The 24,250-nt window shown below is 34.5% G+C and overlaps 1 protein-coding gene across 3 annotated transcripts in view; it reads left to right on the top strand.

Moving 5' to 3' along the window:
- CADM2 (cell adhesion molecule 2) overlaps window positions 1–24,250 on the top strand; it is a 249,668-nt gene that overhangs the window by 90,980 nt on the left and 134,438 nt on the right. For all 3 annotated transcript variants that reach the window (XM_019626381.1, XM_019626379.1, XM_019626378.1), the window contains one exon: window positions 20,561–20,731. In XM_019626381.1, the coding sequence (XP_019481926.1) occupies window positions 20,561–20,731 (171 nt within the window). The remainder of the gene's footprint in view (window positions 1–20,560; window positions 20,732–24,250) is intronic.

Below are 24,250 nucleotides of genomic sequence, written 5' to 3'. Positions count from 1 at the left end.
ATATATATATATATATATATATATATATATATATATACACACAGGATGTTTTCACACTACAAAGAATTACTGACTACATTTTAAATATTATTATGATTATTGTTATTACTATTTTCAGCAAATCGTGATTGGTGAGTTGTAACAATCCCTGAATTAGTCCTAGAAATATAAACAAATAAAACAAAATCATTTCCTCAAATTATTCATAATCGGGATATGAACCTATAAACACGAGATCTAACAGTCATAGTAACATGTAAACTGGCTAAAGATTTTGTATGAAAGAAAAAGCAGAGATCAGCTCTGCTTTGTGGGAGAGGTGAAGGTTTAACAGTTCGCTGATGAATGTAGGCCCTCGATAAGTATCTGTTAAATGGATAAATAGATCTTAAACAATAAATGAAATTCATCATATGGGTTGTTGGTAAAAGTAGGTGGTAGAGCATTCTAAAGAAAGGAGCTTAATATATCTATGCCAAGTAAAAGCATGTGATTTTTTAAAAGTAATTATGATACTTTTTGTGTGATAATAGATATGAGAGAAAAACTGAAAAGCAAGGGCCAATAAGTCATGCATTGTCTTTTATTCTCGATCAAGAGGTTTGGAATTTATTCTGTAGGCAAAGGTGAGACTTTTTGTCCCTCAGTGTTAAACAGTAGAATGAAACAGTCATGTTTCATTTAACTCTGTTTTTCTGCACCTCCCTCCTCCCCTTAAGTCTGACTCAAAAACCCCTTTGGTGTCTCTGGGCAGCTCGGCATCCAAAACCACATATGGTTTCACTGCAGCTTTTAATCTTCTATGTAGCAAGGAAGTCTGAATATACACCATTTAGTATGGGACAAAGATGTGCACTGTCTTCCTAAATCTATCAGCTCCCTGAGAACTTACATAAACTTTCCACTCCATGTGTAAGTTTGGTAATATGTGGTTTGAACATTTTGCTACAACAAAATCTTAGGATTTTCTTTCCCAGCAAACTAGCTTTGACATGAATGTGTTAGACAGAATTCTATGATAACACTCTATGACCGCAATCCTTGTATAATCTCTTCCCCTTGAGTGTAGGAGGGATGTGTGAATATGATGGTAACATGCCTTGAACATGTTACCTTATATGACAAAAGGAATTTTGTATATATAACTATGGATTCCTTTTGAATTCATCAAAGGCAGATTATCAAGGCCATCCTGACATAATGAGGTGAGGTCTTTATAAAAGAATGAAGAGTCAGAGAAACATTCTCCTCCTGGCTGGGAAGAAGGGGAACAGCCATCTTGTGAACTGTCTATGGCGGTCATGTGGCAAAGAACTAGGAGTGACCTCGAGGGGCTGAAAGCAGTTCCTGAGTAACAGAAAGTGGGGATCTCAGACATATAGCCTCAAGGAAATGAAATTTACCAACAAAGACCTGAAGGGGATCCTAAAACTCAGATGGGAATTGTAGCTCCAACCAACACCTCGATTTCAGCCTGGTGACACTGAGAATAGGACCAGGTAAAGTCCTGTCTGCAATTCTAATCCACAGAAATTGTGAGGTAATAAATGTGTGTTGCTTTAAGCCACTAAGCTTGTGATAACTTGTTATACAGCAGTAACAGAAAACTGAGATCTAGAGAGGCAAGGTTTTTCTCATGGTCATAAGTCTGGCAAATACCAGACTTGAATTTCTGATTGTAAGACCCAGCACTTGAATATGAGGAAAAGCCAAAGTCTAGAAGAGTAGTTAAGGGGCATTTCAACCATGAACTAATAAAGACTTGAATTAATGAATAAAATAGAATTTGTTTTAAAAGATGGATTTGAAAAAGAAGACAAGTTTCAGGTGAATGTTGATGAACAATTCTGGGAGGTGGAGCAAAAATAAGAGTCAAAGACAATAAAATTTGGGAGCCTGAGTGACTTAAATAATGAACATGTGAAAATAGGCAGTAAGACAAATTAGTTCAGAAATAAATGATAATTTGTTTATTCTTCAAGGTAATGAGGTTGAAGTAATTATACAGCATCTAAAAGGTTATGCTTAGTGAGCTTTTGGAGTTAGGTGACTTCTGATTAGGAAAGGAATTTTGACAATACAAAGGTCTATCATCTCATAATGAGGGAAATGTTTAGTTTTAGACTTTTTAAAAAGTCATCATCTTCATGTGTGCAGTATACTTCCAACAGAACTTGCCTCAGTATTTCCTCCCTACCCTAAGAATGGTAGTAGTAACCATTACTACCAGTAGTAACCAGTAGTAACCTATATAGTAGTAACCTGCATACCATCAAACCTGACATTGTGGTAATTCATTTAATCTTGTCGGTACCTAGTAGTATTGCCTGTATTCTACAGGTGTTATTTACTTAGTATACATTGTGTGCTTCAAATGTTTGACCATCAAGCATAAGTTTACTTTAACTGTGTTTTCCTGTGTGAACAAGCCTTTTGGCATATACTTTAATGTCAATCAAAAATAATGCAGCCACTCATTTTCAAATTGGCTAAATACAGCATAATTTTACTGTAAACTTCTTAGTAAATAATTTTTCTGCATTTTGAAACAAGAGAGTGAATTTATTAATGCTGTGCTTCTCTAAAGGTGGCCTTTAGACGGCTTGGATCAGAATCACATGAGGTGATTAGTTTAAAAAATGCAGATTGATGGTCTCAATGCAGACTTTTAAAATCAGAATTCCTCAATGTCTGGCCTAGAAATCTTAATATTTATTAAGTGCCACTGGTGATATTTAGGCTAATTATAGTTTGAGGATGCATAGATTAGATAGACTAGTAAACAAAGAGTTAATAGATATTCCAGGAAAGAAAGGGAGGAGAGGCTCCAATCTATTGTACTAAATTTAGAAAATGACTCTTAATATTCTATGCATGTTCTAAGTCTATTCTTAGGAGATTCTCTAAAACTGAATCAAAATATACTTTGGTGTTGTAACATTTCTGAGAATTATCGCAAAAATTTCTTTAGCCAACATCTTAGCAGTATTCTTTGATCACATAATATTTTTCTTGTTTATTTGTTTCATTTTTTTTCTATTAAGCTGAAAAATCTACTTTGAGAAATGGTACATTATATATTTAATTTAAATATTCCATTTAGTATTGCAAAACTAGTTTTGGCCTAATGACTCATTAAATGTCAGTTGTACAAAATTTAAATTTGAGTGAGTGAAATATTAACATGTAATACAGAGACTGAATTCTCAGAAGCTAACATAAAAAAAGATAAAAAAGAGGGATTTGGGTGCCCCAAGTTTAAAGTTCATGTGTCATGTATGATAAGGATTAATTGAAAGTATTAGCATTTAATCTTACAGTGTATACTATGAATCTGTGACTTTTTTGTGTTCTTTTGTTTATACTTACCACTTTAAAAGTGTCTTTTCCTTTAAAATCTGGACCAAGCTGGGCACTGTATTAAATGAGAAAAATAAATAGCATTAATAATACGTGTGTGTGTGTGTGTGTGTGTGTGTGTGTGTGTGTGTGTGTGTGTACAACTTGGAGTTTTCTGAATGCTGTTAAGTGTATTAATTACCTCAAGACTCTCCAGGCCACGTTATAGAGAAATGTCAATACATAAACATCTTATGAAAAGAGGCAAACCAATTGTCCCATGTGCTTGTAAATGATTGATGAAGGTGAATAATCACCAAAAGTCTTTGAGAAACTTTCCTTTCTTTTTCATCAATGATTTTTTTTTAAACTGCTTTATTGGGATAGAATAGACAGAAAACAATCTACACATATTTAAAGTGTGCAAGTTTGTTTATTTTCACAAATGTATGTAAAGATGAAACTATCACCACAATAAACAATAATGACCATGTTTATCATCTACGAAAGCTTGGTCATACTCCAAAATCCTCGCCTCCTGACCTTCTCTGCCCACCCCCACCTCATTCCCAGTAAACCACTATTCTGCTTTATGTCATTATAGATTAATTTCTATTTCTGGAATTTTATATAGACTCATATAGTATGCACTACTCTTCTTTTTCTGATTTATTTTTCTCAGCATAAATAATTTTTTTGAGATTTATCCATTGTGTTGCATGTATAAAGGTAGTTCTTATTTATTGCTGATTAGTATTTTATTGTATAGCTATAGTATAATTCATTTACTCATTTACTTAGTGATAGAGTTTGGGGTTGTTTATGATTTGCATTATTATTATTTCTTTTACTTTTATGAGTTATGCTTTGGTATTATATGTAAGATACTTTTACCTAACTCAAGGTCACAAAGACTTACTTCCATAAATTTTTCATTTTTATGTTTTGAATGTATTTTGAATTATTTTATATTTTTAATGCCCTTGTCTTTTATTTCTCTCAGCTGCATTATTTCTGGGTTAGTTTTGATAGACTGATTGATCTCATTATAGATAACATTTTCCTGCTTTGAATGCATAGTCGTTTTTTAATTGGATACTAGATATTGTAAATTTTACCTTATTGGTGCTGAATATTCTCATATTTCTGAAGCATTTTAAGCTTTGTACTGGTTAAGTTACTTAGAAAGAGTTTAATCCTTTCAGAGCTTCTGTTAAACGTCTTTAGTCAGGACCAGAGCAGTATTTATTCAAAAAAAATTTTTTCTCATTACTGAGGTAAAATCCTTCTCAGTGCCCCGTATACACAGTATGTCTAGTTATGAGGTTTTTCAGTCAAGTTGGTTAGACTAGGCACCATTCCCAGCCCTGTGTGAGCATCATGTACTATTTCCTTTAATTCTTTTAGATGGTTCTTGTCCCAGCCTCAATCCTACACAGATGCTCTGCTCAGTACTTACTTGCTGAATATTGGAGGGCACGCTGAAGATGTCTGGAGTAGTCTAATAGTGCAGCCCTCTCCTTTTTGATACACTGCCCTCAAACGCGACCTGCTTTGGCCTCCTCAGACACCCAGCATCACCTTCTTAACTCAGGCAGGCCACCAGGTTCTGCATGGGCTTCCCACCGTGTGCCACAACTATGAAAATCTCTCAAGGCATTAAGCAGGGACAAACTTTAGGGATCACTCCATTTGTTTTCCAGCTCTCGGGGATCACTGTCCATTGTTATGATGGTCAATATCTCGAAAACTGTTGTTTTCAGGTGAGAAGTAAATCGGGCTCTATTACTCCATCTAGGAGGACAGCAGAAGATTTCCTGTCTTTGTTTTGATATGTAGAGAAATAATACTCTTATTTCAGTGGTAGTGTCTGTTAATTTTGTCTGTTTGCTTATTTGTTTTAAGGTGATATAATGAATTTGAAAGGATGAACGTGAATGAGAGCAAAACATGTCTATACTCACTTAGACAGACTATTTTAGATGAACAATTCTGCTAGTTTTAAAGGTTAGAAACTACTTTAGCTGCAGAAATTCAGTGCCATTATGGGTTCATATACATTGTGGGAATGGAAAGAAAAGTTACAGCATGTATATAATGAGAAAAACAGATGCAATTTTTTAAACTGGGTTTTATTTGTCAAGAATGTGCATTCTATGAACAAAAGAAGCTTTTTTAAACTTCATTTTTAATTCGTTTTTAACCTTTTTTTTTAATTTAAGAGTTAAAGCAAGTATACAGCTTAATCATTCAAGACCCATCAGCCTATGAACAATCTTGAGATTGTAATCACATAAACATTAAAATTTGCTAGCTTTTTAGTTCTCATCTGCTAATGGAGGAACTTATAATAATTGCTGCTCAAATTCTCCTCAGGTTATTTCCTAAAGGTCCTTTATGGCTTCCTCATGTGCTAAGAAAAACCTCCCTCCTATTTTTTAGTTTTAGATTTTTCATGGAAATCCAGTTCTTCAAGGTTTTTGTGGGACCCAGGGAGAGAATGTCTTGTTCCAATCAACTTTGGCTAATGATCTTCTTTGAATCCAGGAGGATATTTTACAAAATTTATGAATCAGGCCTTTCTAAAAATGATTCTTTATTCTTTGATTAATAAAAGTTATTAGATTTAAATAGTTTTCCACAATATTATGACCTAGTTGATATCTTATGCACAGTGTAACAGCATCTGAGTGCATTGGTAACCTTCTTCTATTTTCATTCGTAATGGGGAAATTGATGGAGATAGATTATTTTACTGAGATTATTCTATAGTGGTATAGATTAAAGTTGCATCATAAAGTTCTAGCTTGAATACTAAATACTCAGTTTCTTGAAAGTAGTCTTATCTAAAGTCTTTATCTTCCAAGAATGTGACCAATCTTACTTTTCCTTTTCTTTTTTCTTCTCTTCATTAAATCACTCTTTAAATTGTTCCTTATTTGTCTGTCTCCTAAATTGAAACCAAACAGGAGATTAGCCATTTTTATTTTATATATTACAGTTTTATTGGGAAATAATTAATATACCATCAATTCAGCTAAAATTTACAATGGATTGGTTTTTAGTAAATTCAGTTATGTAACTGTCACCATAATCAATTTTACATTTATATAACCTTAAATAAATGTCATAAGCATTAGTGACCACTCACTAGTTCCCCCCAATTTCCCCCGCCTCAGCTCTAGGAAACAACTAATCTACTTTCTAGGTCTCTAAATTTGCCCATTGTGAACATTTCATATAAATGAAATCATAACATATGTGGTATATTGTGACTACCTTCTTAGCATAATGTGTTCAAGGTTTATCTGTTTTATAACATAATTAGTACTTCATTATTTGTTATTGAATGTTATTCCATTGTATGCATACAGCATGTGTTATTTAGACATTCATCAGTTGATGGACATATAGGTTTTTATGCTTTTTGGCTCTTATGCATAACTCTGCTATGAAAATTTAGGTCCAAATTTTTGTGTAGAAGTATATTTTTTGTTTTTTGTTTTTTTTAATTTCCTTTGGGTATGTACCTAGGAAAGGTGTTGCTGGGTATTACATTTTCTGCTTTATGTACTTTGGGTTTTCCTTTTTAGATGTACATATACTTGTAATTGTTACATCTCTCTAACAGGTTGACACATAATGATATTATTGATAAGCTGATTTCCATCTACCGTTTCACATTTTGTTTTCTGGTCTCCATTGTTTCTGTTGAGAAGTCACTTAATATTTTTGGAGTTCCTCTGTCAGTGAAAAGTTGTTTTACATTTCCTGCTTTCAAGATTGATTTTTTTGTTTTGTTTTGACATTTTTGTTATGATGTGTCTGAATGTAGATCTTTATGTATTTGACCTACTTAGATTTCATTGAGCTTGTTGGATATGTAGGTTACATTTTTCATCAAATTAAAGAAATTTAAATCAGCATTTCTTCCATGTTTTTTTTTTTTCTTTCTCTTCTTTCCTTCTGGTGTTCTTATTACACAAGGGTTATGCTTAATGATGTCCCATATTACTCTCAGGCTTTGTTAATTTTTCATCATTATTTTTTCTCTCTCGTCTTCAGATTACAGAATCTGTACTGATCTGTATTTCTTTTGACTCATGGCTACTATTGAGTTCACTACTAAATTTTTCATTCCAATTATTGCATTTTTCAACTCCAGGACTTTCATTTGGCTCTGTTTTCAATTTCATTCTCTTTATTGATGTTCACATTATTTTGTTTTACTTCTTGAAGTATAGTTTCCTTTAGTGCTTTAAACATATTTATAGTGAATCCTTTGAAGTCTTTGTGAAGTTCATCATTTGGGCCGTCTTACCAGCAGTGTCTGATGTTTACTTTCTTTTCCTATGAGGAGTCACACAATCCTGTTATTTTGTATGTTTTGTAACTTTTGTTGAAAGCAGAACATTTAGATAATATTTTGAACCACTTTGGATATTGATTGCACCCTGCAGCTTGTTCTTGTTTGCTTATTTATTTGTTTGGTGACTTAGGTGGACTGTTTCCCCTGTAGTGCAAAGCATGTGATGTCCTTCAGAGGGCACAGCCTTTGGCGTGTGGATAGTCAGTCTGGGATGACAGTAGCTTTCTTTGTGCTTTTTGTCTCTTTTCCTGATGTGACTGTTAAGCTATCTGCCTCTGTTGGTATTATGCATAGCTGTACCCCTCCACTATTTGTTAGCTGATTGTTCTATTGTTTTTAAAAAAATACCCTGTGCATAAATTCCTCCACAGCTGATCCAACTAGATTGAAAACGCTTTGCTGGGTGTTTTTTTGAGGCCAGCCTTGGATGTTTTCTTTGATTCCAGGAAGGCTCTATCTCTCATAAACTAGCTGGCCTATGGTTTAGCCTGTTGGTCTCGTGGAGCTATCAGTCTCCTTTTACTTGCTTACAACCAAAATATTCATTGTTTTCAAGAAGGCCCTAGGCTTAGGCTTCCCCTTACTGTGCTCCAAAGTCAGTTACCTTAGAGAGCACTTCAGAATTCTCTTATTATGGCCTGTCTATTCCCCTGGGCAACATCTTTGTGACAATCCTCCAGAGCTGGGGCATGGCCTGCTTCTTTTGAAGTACACACACTTCTATTGTAGAAACAGGATGCTGGGGAGTAATGGTAGACCCTGATCTTCTTGACTTGCGTCTCTGGCATAAAACATCCTCTCTATGAGTAAGAGTTATCAGGGTCCCTGCATTCTTGGCCTACAAGGGGGGACTGGATGAAGGAAGAAAGCCCCATTCTCTCAGTCACACTCACTTGCAATTTAGCCCCTGTAACCAAGAATAGACATGAAGGGAATAAGAAATGCTGGCTGCCTTCCTCTCCTGGGAAAATACTGTAACCCCTGATTGGGAGCTGACTGGGAGGAAAAGCCCCATTTTTTTGGCCAAATTCACTCAGTCAAGCTTCCCTCATGCTAAGATGGGGATGGATATAAATAGGGATTAGGTCATGGCTCTAGTACCACAGACATCACCTACTCTTACTAAGATTAAGTAGACTTTCTTGAACAATTATTTCTTTATTTGTTTTATGCTCTTAGCACAATTTTCAGAAACCTTAATTTTGTATGTGTATGTGTATTTACATAATTTTCACCCATTCTGGTTTTCTTGCTGGATTCTTTCTTTCTTTCTTTCTTTCTTTCTTTCTTTCTTTCTTTCTTTCTTTCTTTCTTTCATCTACAGTTAAATATATCTAAACTTTAATCTTTAAGAATTTCTGGCACATGAAACTCTGTTCTAGTTGGGCTACACTAAGGATTGATAGTCTACAGAAAATAGTGAGGGTGTAAATAAAAGACAAAAACAGGGTAAATGTAGATGTGAGTAAAGGAAAACTCTGATAACCCATAGTAGTTGAGAAAAGTTAAAAAAAACATAACACTAGAACTGCATCAAATAAAATTTATTTACATTTCGTGTGTCTTATCACCAATCTTTGATAATTTATGGCTTTTGTGCTGTTATAAAACAGAAGCTTCTAATTTTTTTCAGAGGTTTGACTAATGACATCTTTAATTTCTCAGGAAAGTGATGATAAAAAATTTAAAAAGAGTTACACACACACAAAAAAAATAATGATAAATCATATAACTGCCCCCAAATTACACACATTGACATGGAATGAGTCTACAAGAAGACAAGGAATGTTTTACCTGACTGAAAATGGCCATTATTTTTTTAATAATTATTTTTCAATTACAGTTGACATACAATATTATGTTAGTTTCAGGTGTAAAACACAGTGATTGGACATTAATATAACTTACAAAATGATCACCCTGATACATCTAGTACCCATCTGACACCATGCATAGTTATTAAAATATCATTGAGAGTATTCTTTATGCTCTAATTTATATCATCATGAGTATTTTCTAACTGCCAGTTTGTACTTCTTAATACCTTCACCTTTTTCACCCATCCCCACTCCATAATGCCTTCCATATGGCAACCATCAAAATGTTCTCTGTATCTATGAGATGGTTTCTGTTTTGTTTGTTCATTTATTTTGTTCTTTAAATTCCACATATAAGTGAGATTACATGGCATTTGTCTTTCTGTCTGACTTACTCAACTCACACAATACCCTCTAGGTCCATTCATGTTGTCTCAGATGGCAAGATTTAATTCTTTTTTATGGCTGTGTAATAGTCCATTGTGTATATGTAACATCTCTTCTATATCCATTTGTCCATTGACAAACACCCAGGTTCCCTACATATCTTGTCTATTGTAAATAATGCTGCAATGAACATATGGAAGCACACGTTCCTCTGAAGTGTTGTTTGGGTTTCTTCAGATAAATAGCCCAGGAGTTGGAATACTGTGTCCTTCGTTGTCTCTTTTTTATAGCCTTTGTTTTGAAGTCTATTTTGTCTGGTATAAGTATGTCTACCTCAGCTGGGGTTTTTTGTTGTTGTTTTTTGGGTTTGTTTTTTCTGGGGTTTTTTTGTAGTCGTTGTTGCTGTTTGTTTCCATTTTCATGAATTATCTTTTTCTACCCCTTTGACTTTCAGTCTGTGTGTGCCTTTCGATCTGAAATGAGTCTCTTGTAGACAGCATACGTAAGGGTCTTGTTTTTTTATCTATTCAGCTACCCTATGTTTCCCATGGAAGCATTCAATCCATTTACATTTAAAGTAATTGTTGATAAATATGTAATTTTTGCCATTTTATTATTTTTGTTTGTTTGTTTGTTTGTTTTTTTCTGGTCTTCTTCTTCTTAAAGAAGTCCGTTAACATTTCTTATAATACTGATTTGGTGGTAATGAACTTCTTTAGCTTTCTGTTGTCTGGGAAGCTCTTTGTCTGCCCTTAGATTCTAAATGATAGCTTTGCTGGGTAGAGTAATCTTGGTTGTAGGTCCTTACTTTTCATCACACTGAATATTTTGTGCCAATCCCTTCTGGCCGACAAGGTTTCTGTTGAGAAATCAGCTAACAGTCTTATGGGAGCTCCCTTGTAGGTAACTAACTACTCTTCTCTGCTGCTTTTAAGATTCTCTCTTTGTCTTTAATCTTTGGCATTTTAATTATGATGTATCCTGGTGTGGGTCTTTTTGGGTTCTTCTTGTTTTGGACTCTTTGTACCTCCTGGACTTGTATCTCTATTTCCTTCACCACATTAGGAAAGTTTTCAGTTATTATTTCTTCAAATAGATTTTCAATTCCTTGCTCTCTCTATTTTCCTTCTGGTACCCCTATAATGTGAATATTGGTATGCTTGATGTTGTCCAGAGGCCTCTTAAACTATCTTCATTTTTTTGGATTTTCTTTTCTTTTTGCTGTTCTGATTGGGTATTTTCTGCTACCTTATCTTCTGAATCACTAATTCAGACCACTTAATCTACTGTTGATTCCCTCTAATATCCTTCATTTCAGTTATTGTATTCATTATTTCTGACTAGTTCTTTTTCATGTTGTCTATCTCAATATTTATGTGTTCTGTCTCTGTTGAAGTTCCCACTGAGACCACTGAGCATCATTGTAACCAGTGTTTTTGAACTCTATTGAGTAGATTGCTTGTCTCCATTTTGTTTAGTTCTAGTTCTGGAGCTTTGTTCTGTTCTTTCATTTGGGAAATGTTTCTTTGTCCATTTTGGCTGTCTCCCTAACTTTGTTTCTATATATTGGGTAGAGCTGCTATGTTTCTTGGTCTTAGTATAGTGGACATATGTAAGTGTACCATGGGTCCCAGTGGCAGAATCTCTCTGGTTACCTCAGCCATGTGCTCCAGGTGTGTCCCTTGTCTGGGTTGTGTGTGTCCTTCTCTTGTAGTTGAACCTTGGTTTCTGTTTGCATGTCAGTGGGAGGGATTGACCCTCAAGCTGATTGGTTATGAGGACTGGCTATGACTACAGTGGGGAAGCTATTGTGCAAGAGCTGACTCTACATTGCATGATTTGCTTTGGGTGTGTCATTTGGGAGGCGGTTGGCTGGTGCTCTGGTGTGGTCTGATGCTGGCCACTGGGAGTGTTTGTCCTGGGGTCTCTTAGGAAGTGCTTTGATGCAAGCCAGGGCCAGACACTGCCTGTGCCCTGCCCAGGGCCACTTGGTATGTGCTACAAAGTGATCTACATATGGTTGCTACTTGTAATGGGCTTGGAGGTGCCCAGAGACACTGAGTTGTGAACTGAGGCTGGCTGCCGCTAGTGCCGGGCTTGGGACTGTGTAGCATGATGTACAGGTCATGCCGAGTCCAGATACTTCTTTTGGGGGGTTGCAAACCTTTGCTAGATTTTAAGGAAGTCCACAGCACAAGCCATAACAGGCCACTTGCAGAAATAGCATTCGCTTATGTCTGCTTGTTGGGAGGGGCAGGAGCTCAACAAAACAGCAAGGGCTTCTGCTTATACTCCTGTCTGTGAGAAAACTGCCCCTCCATCTCTTGCTCTGCAGCCAGACACTTCAGTTCCTCCTTGTATATCATTGGTGCTTTTTGAGCTGCTGCCCCAGTGCTGGAACTCAGAGCAAGGGTGTCTGTCAGTGAGTAAGTTCATGCATGGGCCCTTTAAAAGGAACTCCTGGGACTCCAGTCGCCCTCTGTCTCACTCAGCCACAATCTTCTCCAGTTTTCACAGCCAGAGTGTGGGGACTTCTTTCCTCATCCCTGGATCCTTGGGCTGGGGACCCTGGTGTGAAACTGGGACCCCTCACTCCTCAATAGGTACCTGCACAATTGAGATACACTCCTGATCTTTAATCATCACATGTGAGTGTGGGACCAGCCAGTTCTGCGTTTCCACCACTACTACCACTATCAAGGTGGTTTCTTGTGTATATCCTTAGTTGTCAGACTTCTGCTCAGCTGGATTTCAGGTGATTCTCAATGATGGTTGTTGTGTAGTTTAGCTGTAATTTTGATGTAGTCATGAGAGGTGGCAATCACAGTGTTTACCTACTTTGCTATCTTGACCAGAAGCCTGCCATTATTTTAATTAATTCAAAACATACTTATTAAGCATCTATAATGTTCCAGACTCTGACCTAGATCTGGGTATGAAAATTAGACAAACGTATAAAAATTACTACTTGGAGAGAAAAGAAAAAAAAAGGACAGAAAAGAAAAGAGAGATAAGGGAGAGGAAGAATAATAAAAGAGGAAAAAATAGTAAAAAAAAATGAGAGAAAGTTAAAATTCCAAATTATCTATTACTTAATGAATATATGAATTATATTGAACATTGTAGATGTTCAAGTAGGAAATTGGAGTTTTAAAATACTGTGTTGCTAAGAAAACATGTTGAAAAATAATCAACAAAACTCTGATACTACATAGTACAGAGAAACAGTATAACATTCAGAAAGCCAGTTTCTCAACACAGATGTTTTACTGATGAAATGATTCATTTTCACAATAGGTAAATGAGGGGCAGGTTGATTTTTTTTACATACAAGTATGCTGAATGCTGCATAAAATTAATTGTTTGATGACTAAAACTGCATCATCAGAGATGTTTCAAAGGAGTCACATTTCCTGCTGCTTATAGAGTTTGTTAAGACAGATAAGATATTTTTATTTTCTTTTTTTAGAGAGTTTACGCTAATGGATGAGGTTTTTTTTAAAAAAATCTTTCTGCCATCTTTTATTATTTTGGGGGCCTATAATAAAACACCTTCTTCAATATAAAACATAATAAATCTTTCAATCTTCAAGGGAAGAAAGGACATTATAATTTACAGAAATATAGTGACTTCCCCAAGGCATCATGCTGAGAGTCAGGAAATATCTTTTTATATTTGTCAGTCAGATGGTATAATCTTTTTGATTCAGCCTAAAGAAACGCAGTGCACAGACTATAACTTTTTAGAAAACATTATAAGTGAAGGCAGACTTCTCATGTCCCAACTTTCAGTTAATGGCACTGAGGCTCACTGAACCTATTCTGAAATGAAAACAGGTTATTGCAAGGTTTTCCTGACCATTGCCAAGTGACAGGGGCATGGGGGATACTATAATAGTTACAATCATAAAAGTTGTTCCCTAAATGGAAAGAGTTCACTGATGAACTAATTTCACAGGTAAACCTTCTTTTATTACCTACAACAGGCTGAATGTACGTGTTACAGAACATTAGTATTTAAGAGCAAGGAATGTCTGCAAAAGAAACTACACAGAAGAAGGATTTATTATTAACAGGCAAACCTGGTTCTGGCACACACTACGAATTCAGATTCATCAAGTACAGACACAACAGAGGGTTACAAACATATTTTCACATTTAGATATAATTTTTAAGTTTTATGACTGTAAATGTGCTAGATACAAGATATTAAGGAGTTTCTAATACACTATTATAACCTGGAATTAGATTTGCAAAAGTCTCCTATTTCCTCCCCTCCCTACCTCTTTTTGGAGTTTTGTGTTTGTTAATAATTGGTAGAGTGCGAACTAAGCCCAAAGCGTTCAAGGTAAATTCCACCAATTACGCAAGTTAAACCTTTACAGCTCATGAATGAGCTGTGTAAGACAGAAAAATGGAAGACCTTGTTGAAACTGACAAATGCTGCTTTTTAGCTCATTATATTAGTGATGTGGACATCGTAAGTAATATTCATATTGCTGCTGATTATTCAAAGAAAGTGATAATAAAGAAGATTTTCTTGAGGACAAGATCATCTCTCTCAGACTATCACAACAATTATTAACTAATTTCCTGAGTCACCATTTTTCTCCTAAATAGTCTATCTCCCATGCTCCTTTCAAAAGAAATATCTGATAGGGTGAGAATCACAGAGGAGACCTGATACTTACACTGTTATTCTCTTTGATATTTTGAATATACAGATAGTTTTTTAGAAAAATATTTAGGTAATATATTGACATATCCGCCCCCTACCCCCAGCCCACTGGACTGGGATTCCTTTTCTCATTTAACTTTTAATACAGAAGCTGGGATGATATCAAGCACATGGTAAGAGCTCAAAGCTTTTATATACAGAATGACTGCATCATTTGAATTAGAGTGGTCTCAGACTTGACCTTAATTTTGAAAGGTGGTGACTCTTTTTTACTGTATGTTTTCCTGGCCTGAGCAACAAAGTTAGTATTCTTCTAAGTCTCAGAAAACAAAACAGAGAATTAAATACAGGCTTAATCAATCACTTGGATGGAAGTGATATAAGATTTTACCTTAATAATTTTTAAATAAAATGACTCTACTCCTTACTGATTTTTCCCCTACATTGGACAATATTGTTTTTAGTGTTCTAAAATATTAAATTTTAATAGATATTTAAATATTATTCCTGAGCCATCAAGCAGAAATTGAACTGTTTTTCAGTGTTTTTAAAAGGAAAGTGACACATAATTTGTTTTAGAAAGATTTGTATAAATACAGAAATCACTGATTAGTATAAAGGTAATATTGTTGAATATGGAGCAGCAGCTAGATTAGAGTAGAAAAATAAGATGAAACCTAAAGTCAAATTAGTAAGCAGATTCTCATATTTGCCAATGATGAATCTCAAATTTTTATTAGTACTTTTTAGCTACAGTTAATTATCATGTCCACAAACTCGTTGTACAAGAGGTCTAATGTTCTCTGATACTGACAGTCAGAAGAGACGGTTCCTCTCTGAGTCCATGTGTTTTAGACAAATGTGTATGTTACTGATTTGAGTTGGCCTTAGGTTATATACAGCAAGATTCATACAACAGGTTCTTATAATACCTTTGAATGCGGACCTGCAGGATAACACTTAAGAAACTTGAAACTTGATAAAAATTATAACATTTTGCTTGCCTGAATAAACTGAGAGAGAGAGAGAGAGAGAGAGAGAGAGAGAGAGAGAGAGAGATTAGAATATTTAAATAAACAAAGCATCTCCCATTCATCAATCCTCCATAAATGTTATTTTATTCATGAGCTTTTGAAATCTACTAACAAGAACTGAGTTTCAGTAAAATTTCTTGCCAAGTGAAATAGTTGCTCTGTATTGCCAGTTAATGGTGAAGACACAGCTAGAAAAATCAGGATTGTGACTGTCAACCTATATAAAAGATGAGTATTAGGAGGATTTTTTAAAAATCTCCCTTTTGCAGATTGGAGTAGTATGAGGGAGTACTCATGGAGAGCTATGCCATTTGCCTCAAGAGTTTGTTTTGCAGTCTTCTCCAGTGAAAAAGTGATAGTGGTTACCAGACTGTAAAGTTCTACAATGTAAGGCTTCACTTCAAAATTTTTGGTCTGGAGAAAGTTTAAAACGGATATAAAATGAAATTCTTACCTTGAATGTTAAATAAAAATGCTTTGTAAAATACCTTTCAACACTTAATCTTAAAGGAAAAAAGTACTGACATTTCCTCTAAGACAAACTGGTTTTTAAATATACATCTAAGTTAATGTATGAGTTTACCATAGTTACATTATGTCAATTAAAAAAAATATGGTGAAATTGGCTATCTTCTAAAAATGATGTATTTTTGTTTTAGAAATGTTGATCTATAGAACTTCTTTTAAGCTGTAATTGCACAACATATCCAGTTGCCAAATATGGTCACTCCAAAATTTTGACAATAAAACCAAATTTTCTCTTCTCTCTATGGCAAGAAGACATACAGCCAGCTTACTAACAATGGTTCAAATCATTGAAATACCGTTAATAGCAGCAGTATGGATTCAGAATAAATTCCTTGAATTCTTCTACTAAAGCTATCATCTGATACATTAAAAACCCTTAACTCTGAAAATAATAGTAAAATTCAAGTTCTATATAAGCATCAATATATGGGGTACGCACTGGGACCTCGCAGTGATGGAGGCAGATAGCCAGAGGATGGAAGACCCAAATAGGTCAGGAGAAGTCACATAATACCCTACATAATTTCTAAGAGATATCTCCAAATGATGAGGAAACATGGTGATTTCAGCACTGGGAACTAGGCAGATGCTGTATTTAAGTACTGCCTTGTCCTTAGTGTGGCCTATCAGCCTTACAATGGATTAGAAGGAAACTGGCCCACTTCAGGCACAAATCTGATCCAGAGGGTTACTACAGGATGCAGGACAGGGTTTCCTTTTATAAAAATGAGACTATCTCTTTACAGGCCTGTTTAAATGAGATCAAAATCACAGCAGTGAAGAGAGCAATTGTATCAGAATAGTTAATATTGCAGGGCTCAGGGTGATTGGAACTATTGTGGCAACGAGGCAACTCCCCAAGGAACTTCACTTTAAAGGGTTTTATTTCTAAAAATCCAGTCAAAAAGTGGTAGAGTGACCTAATATTATAAATCTGGGAAGACAGATGTGGAGGTATCTTCTAAGGTCTGATATTTTATGAAAGATTTGGATGTGGAAAAGTTCAGATGACCCTTTGCTTTGTTCCTTAGCTAACCTGACTCAGAACTTTTAAACTTACTGATTTGTGGGGCTCCAGCAATCTTACGTCTGCCATTTTTTTTCCACCATAGCTCTTTGATATAAATAACCTAAAATTCCAAATATAAGCAGATTGCTATTCTATAATTCAAGTCTCATAAAAATACATAATATAAAAACCACTACACATTTTTGTGATTTCACCAAAAAATGTTTAGGAAAATAACTTTTGTTGAGAAGTACACTTAAGGAATTTTCCTAGGCAGAATTTTTTATAAACTTTATTATATAAAATGTCTAATGTATACAATGTAAGTACAGTAATATAATGAGAACATTCCCAACTACCACCTCCCAAGAACAACCATTGTTGTGATTTTTTAAGAACAAGCACTTAAATGTCCAGAATGTCTTTTGGAGAAAGAGAAGTAGCTGCAAAGATTATGAAGGAAAGTAATCCTATAAATTCCTCTGTTTATTATTTGCCCCCAACTTTTGCTAGCCATTGCACCAATGCATTATATAATACATGACATGCATATTTTGAAAAATGGAAAAAATTAAGAAATACATTTTAAATAGTAAAGGTAGAATGGAAGTTTAGCAAAAGAGGAGAGAGAGATGGAGGGGGAGAGGAAGAGAGGGATGGAAGGAAGAAGAGATGGAAGGAAGGAAGGAAGGAAGGAAGGAAGGAAGGAAGGAAGGAAGGAAGGAAGGAAGGAAAGACAAAAGGGAAAAAGGAAGGGAGAAAGGTAGGTGTGTAGAGTAAGTCCCAATATCCCAATATTCCTTTGGTCATATCTCTGGTGTTGATGTATCCACTATACTGTTGCTCCTCAAACTATGGTCCATGAGTCGGCAGCAGATTTTAAGGCTCCATCCCGCAACATATTTAAATCAGAATCTGCATTTCAATAAGATCCAAGGTGACTGGTATGCACATTTCATGCAACAATTCTGCTGTAGATCACCAGGTAAAGTAGTAACATGACAAAGAAAAAAAAAAGGAAATTCTCTAAAACAAGACAACATGAAACAAGAATACACATGGAATCAGTGAATTAACTATGCAATATAAATAAACTTTCTATTGATCCTACAACTATGTAAAGCCTCAGTTATCTTATAAAGCTAGAAAGTGGAAATAGAGAAACATTTTAAGTACTATTTCCCATCTGTTTGGGGTGGATGTGGTCAATATAAATGGAGAAAGATGCTATGATTGGCTCTTCTCAGTGCCTTTTCCTGTTCATTATTTGCCTACTAGTAACCACATAAGCTGTCGCATAAGCTTGTATTAAAAACAACAAATTATACTTTTGTTTATTTTATTTGTATGATGCTCATTAAAATTTTATGTTATATACGATTGTTTTCAGATTTATGTGTCCAATTAATATTACATTAAATAATACTTTGGTAAAGGAAACAGAAACAGCTAAAGGAAGCAGATGTGTGGGATCTTAAAATGCAGCTGTTATTAAAATTCAACAATTAGCAAATATATTTTGAAATATTTTAGCTTATATTTTAGACAATTATAAAAGTGGTTTGTCAAATCTAAATTTTTCTTATGCTACCACCACTTAGAGCTATGAACAAGAAAACACTGGACATAGATTTATAGGAAAGAATATAAAACATAAAAATGAGGCAACACTGTGTATAAATTTATGAAACATTGAAAAGTTAAAGAGCCTTTTAATTATTTTTTAATGTAGCAAAGAACTCTAAATGCATCTGTACTATCCTGACCTATTTTGACTGAAAGATCATTTCATCTTTTTACTTAAATATGTTTTTAACCAAGGTTAAAACTCATTTTCAATTGCACAAATCTCAGAAATGACTTTGGTTAGCAAAAATACAATATTTCATAAGACACATGTTTATTATGGAAAACCCTGTGTCCTATATGATTGATTTATAATTAAAAGACAGAATTAAGATTTTAATACCCTTCCCACCTTCCCAAATGTTAGAGATTTTTCTTACCCTGAAAAACTGCCTAAGTTACATAAAATGTTTTTTGGTAGTAAAGATTTTAATCAGGTGATTTTTTCTAACTTGTGAACACAATCATAAACATGTATTTACAAGAACAAGACATAGAACATTTATCTAGTTTTATTATCTACTAATGTTTATTTTTAATTTTTATAAACAATAAGATAAAGTCATACTTCTCCAGAAATAGGTAAAACTCAATAAGCCATGCAAATGTATCTACCCATGGAATACATCAAATTCAATATTATTTTCAAAGTCAGATCTTTGCACAGAGCACAAAAATGGAGCTGAACTTAATTGTTGTCATATAAGTATTTTAAAAATAAATTATTTAGTTCATTGAAAAATGAAATATTTTATGCACTTTTTGCAAGAGACTTCTCTTTCTGAAAATATTATTGTTCATTTGAAATGTAAGCATAAGAAAACAGAATGATTTTGCCCTCAACTGTATTTAAGATCTTGTTATAATATCTTAATATTAGTCTATGATTTTTATTTCTAATTCATTAAAGTTGCCCTCTTCTTATCAGCTACTTTATACTTGAGAAATTTCTAATTAAGTTAAAACATGATCAAACCTCTTTTTCACAGAGAATAAATAATCCACAAGTGCACCATTTTACAATGAATCTAAATTGTGTACAGTAAGTTTAACTATCAATAAGTGAATTCACATCTGGAGGGGAGTATTCTCATTCATGTTGAAATGAATCCTTCTGCCAAGTGAAGAGCATTTACCGCAATACATAATTTCACTGCAAATGTATTTATATTATATTTATATTCAATTTATAATTATACTTATATTTATACTTATACTTATATATATTCAAAATATTCAGATGACAGTCTTTCTTATTTTTTTTACCAAAGATGACAACTTTCTCATCTGAAGTATTCGTGAGCAATTATGTTCACCTTACTTTGTTTGTATTAAAAATTTAGCTCAAATACATTGTACTTTCTTTTGGGCATAGCCAGATAGTTGTGAATTTGCTTTCCCCAACTGTGCTTGTGGCTCGGAGAATTAAGATTATCCTTTAATAAAACTGAGATCTAAAAATGGGAGATTAATATTGTAAAATGGCCTGATTTTTCCAGTGGAGTATAAAAAGAAATAATCTTGCACTAAATGAATAGAAGTGCCGTGTTCTGCCCTATTATTTTTGTATTTAACCTTTCGAATTTAATTTTGAAGGAGTTGCATTTTTTATTTTCTCAAATTCAAGTGGGTTAAATGTTAAATTAACAAATTTTGCTCTTCAACATTTGATAAAGATAGGGAGAAGGTGCTTCCGGTAAGAGTCTTGAGTCCATGGAATCATATTTTGGAAGAGAATATCACAGAATTTTAAAATTTATACTGTATTTTCAGATGTAAAATATTTAAAAGAAGAGGATGCAAACCGCAAGACGTTCACGGTCAGCAGCACCCTGGATTTCCGAGTGGACAGGAGCGATGACGGTGTGGCGGTCATCTGCAGAGTAGACCACGAGTCCCTCAACGCCACCCCTCAGGTGGCCATGCAGGTGCTAGAAATACACTGTAAGTAAACACGCCTCCCTCCCCCATTAGCTCCACAGCAAATCTCTTCATCTACATTAAAACTGCTTCCCAAACTACCTGAAGTTCCAGCAAACGTGAAGCAAAATCAAGAGCAGAATGAAAGAAAACGACCCTCAGTAGTATTAACCATGTTCCAAGGAAAGTAGTGCTTGCCTGAGTATCATTATAGACAAGGAAGAAAAATAAAGGTTAAAACTCCCTAATTATCTTCGGAATGGTGGCTGGATGTATGTGTGAGCATGAGGGTGGAGGAAGACGAGGGGTAATTTTGGCAGAACCATAGAGAGTTGGGAATCTGTGAAGGGCATTGACAAGCTTTATGGTGTGAAAGGAACTTGGTTACATGCAATCTGGCTCCCTATCTTTGCTATTAAAATTAGATTATTATTTACCTTCTTTATGAGATATACTGTTTGAATTCAAAGGCAAATCTATTACGTTTTCTTAATCAGCATCATCATTGTTTATAAGTGATAAGAACAATATTAATTGGATGACTTTGATTGCCGAGGGCAGGGCTAACAGTTTGCAGGCCTGTATCATCCGATGCTATCTCATGTTAGGTCATCAGCATAACAACCTGATGACTAATTAGTTTCTGTCTTTAGTCACAATTTACAGGTGAAGACACCAGTGGTTATAGAGGTTGAGTCACTTGGCCAAGTTCATACAACTAGCAAATGGTATACTTGTAATTATGGCATTTTTAGTAGTTAGCAAGGTGTTTGGGATAGACGATCTATAAATGTTTATCGAAATGAAAGTGGGTGAATTGAAATAAGTAAGATAAAGTACAAAAGAGTAGAATGCTAGAGATTATATTTCTGAATTGTATTACTTGATGTTTTTTAAATATTAGAGATTATTTGTTTGCTTTTGTTATCTGTGATAACGTTATACCTTGAGTTTAGAATTTGTGTGAGATGTGAAGTTACATTAGATCCTAAAATGTTAAATCTAAGTACTGGTGCTATATATAGCCTCATTACATTTTGTTTTCATTTATTTATTCAATAAGAACTTATTGAGTGAGTGCTATGGAACAGGCATTGTTTTTGACACTGGGGTTACATAAGTGACCAAAAAAAAAAAAAAAAACCAGCTAAACAAATCAACATTATCTCCAAGTATCAGAATCACTACCACTGCCAACAGCAACAAACTCCAGTTCTTTTATAGCATCTATTGTAGGTAGGAATAACAAAAGCAATGTAAATAAATACAACATATAGCATGTTATATATTAAGTTCTAAGGGGCAAAACATTAAGCAGGTGTGTGATAAGGAGCACAATTATGGAGGTGGGAATGGGGTAGTCAAGGAAAATGAGTGTGTGTGTGTGTGTGTGTGTGTGATATAATATATGTGTAATATTATACATACACATATGTACACACAGAGAGAAGAGCAAGTATAAAGGCCCTGAGCTACAGCATGGCTTATTGTCTTTATGTTTCTAGCAAAAGCAAAGATATCTATGAGACCAGAGTAGAGTAGACTATGGGAAAAATACAGAGGGTGTTATGAGAAAAGGTGGAAATACCAGGGAGACTAGACATTTTTTTAATTAATTTTGATAGAGAAAATGTCAATCTGATTCTGATTTTCAATTATTGATCATTGTAATTTAATTATTCTTAGTTTATTAGTTCTTGAAATTATTATAATTTTAACCACTTTCAATTGTATTACATTAGCTTTATTAATTTTGCTCCTTTTCTCATTGAAACAGATTCAGAAACACATATATTTTATAGCTTAAACTGAGATTATCTCCAAATTTAAACATTCATTTGCAGTGAGACCTTGGACAATTATTGAAACTGCTTAACATTTTAATATAAGCTAGATAATTAATTCCTGTGAGGAGCAAACAAGACAACTGAAGTCAAGTTCATGTCATTCAATAAAAATTGTAATAAATGTCAATTGCCTTCTTAGTCTAAGCTCTTATAACAAAGATACCATAGAATGGGTGGCTTATAAACAACAGAAATGTATTTCTCACTGTTGTGGAATCTGGAAGTCCAAGATCAAGGTTCAAGTGCATTCATTTCTGCTGAGGACCTGCTTTCTGGTTCATAATGCCTGTGTTCTATCTGTGTCCACACGTGGCAGATGGGCCTAAGGCTCTCCCTGGGCTCTCTTTTGTAAGGGCACTAATCTCAGTCATGACTTTCCAAAGGCCCCACTTCCTAATATCACATTGGGGATTAGGTTTCAACACATGGGGGAGGGGGACAAAAACATTCAGTCTATAGTACCTTCCCTATTCTATCTCCTCTTATTTTATTGACATGTCTTTCAAAATATGGAAAATTATATAACTTGATATGTTGAGAGAATCCAGATCACCAGCATCGTAATTTAAATGTCTGTCCACTTACATATAAAGCCAAGTAAGACTGTTTAAAAATAATATTTTATGACTGTAATTGTCACCATATAATAAAAGAAAATGATAAAAAGTATGCCTTAAGGAATGTTGAAGATCACCAGCCAAAGAGCACCAAATACCTACTAATAGTATAGAACAGTTAGGTTTATTTAGTGTGCTATGGCAAAGTTGATGGTATACCAGATGAATCTGTGAGTGTAGGTAAGAGAGTGTAGGAGAGACGTGTTATAGTATAATATTTGGGCCTAAGTACTGGTCCTGTAAAATGCCTCATTACATTTTGAATAGGCTAAATAGGGCTCTGGATTGGATGCTGTCAGAATTGGGATCAATATAGCAATAGATATGTTGGTAACATTTACCTAGAAAGCAAAAACATTAAGGCAGAACTAGATTTGCTGTTATAAAGATGCAGTGGCTAATGATGCTGATTTATGTGGTTGCTGAATGTCCTGGTCTCTGTTTTATTTCAGACCTCCAGGTCATGAAATAGACGTGCCTTTGTCTTATTCCACTCCATAGTCACAGAGTAGCTTCGTGTAATTGTTTAGATTCTAGGGAATTGCTTATGTTTGTTGAAAATATCTCAGCTTAGCTGTCAATGCCAACTGTCAGCTGCCAAAGTCATTTTCACTTTTTTGGGAGCCCAAAATGGAACCATTCTATATACCCTTCCTGGGCATTTTTAGCTGTTCACCATATCTCATTATGCACTATTAAGCAAACTTTATGGAGGAAGGCAATTGATTACCTAATTTTTTAGAAAGTTTTACATAAAAAAATGTTTTACTTGCTGGCCTATTAAAAATAACAACTCATTCTATTGTGGTTTAATGTGTAAGTGGCCAGAAGGCAGAGACCAGATCTATTTAAATTATGTTTCCTAACATCCAGCATACCATCATTCAAGTATGTGAAGTTAATTAAAACTAACTGATGATAATGCTGAAAGTTTCTTTAGGGAGGCAGACAATTCCCCAGAGAAGAAATGAGGAGAGGAGAGTGGGGAGAGGACATTTAGCAATAGCCTGCATCAAAATTAGAGCAAATTGAGCAAACCATGGGTATGGTCTCCATGATCACCTAAGAATAATGACAAA

This window comes from Hipposideros armiger, unplaced genomic scaffold (genome assembly GCF_001890085.2).
Source record: "Hipposideros armiger isolate ML-2016 unplaced genomic scaffold, ASM189008v1 scaffold_670, whole genome shotgun sequence".
NCBI classification, from domain to species: Eukaryota; Metazoa; Chordata; class Mammalia; order Chiroptera; family Hipposideridae; genus Hipposideros; species Hipposideros armiger.
The sequence above is the reverse complement of the archived record's forward strand: the minus strand, read 5'-3'. Positions and strand labels throughout refer to the sequence as shown.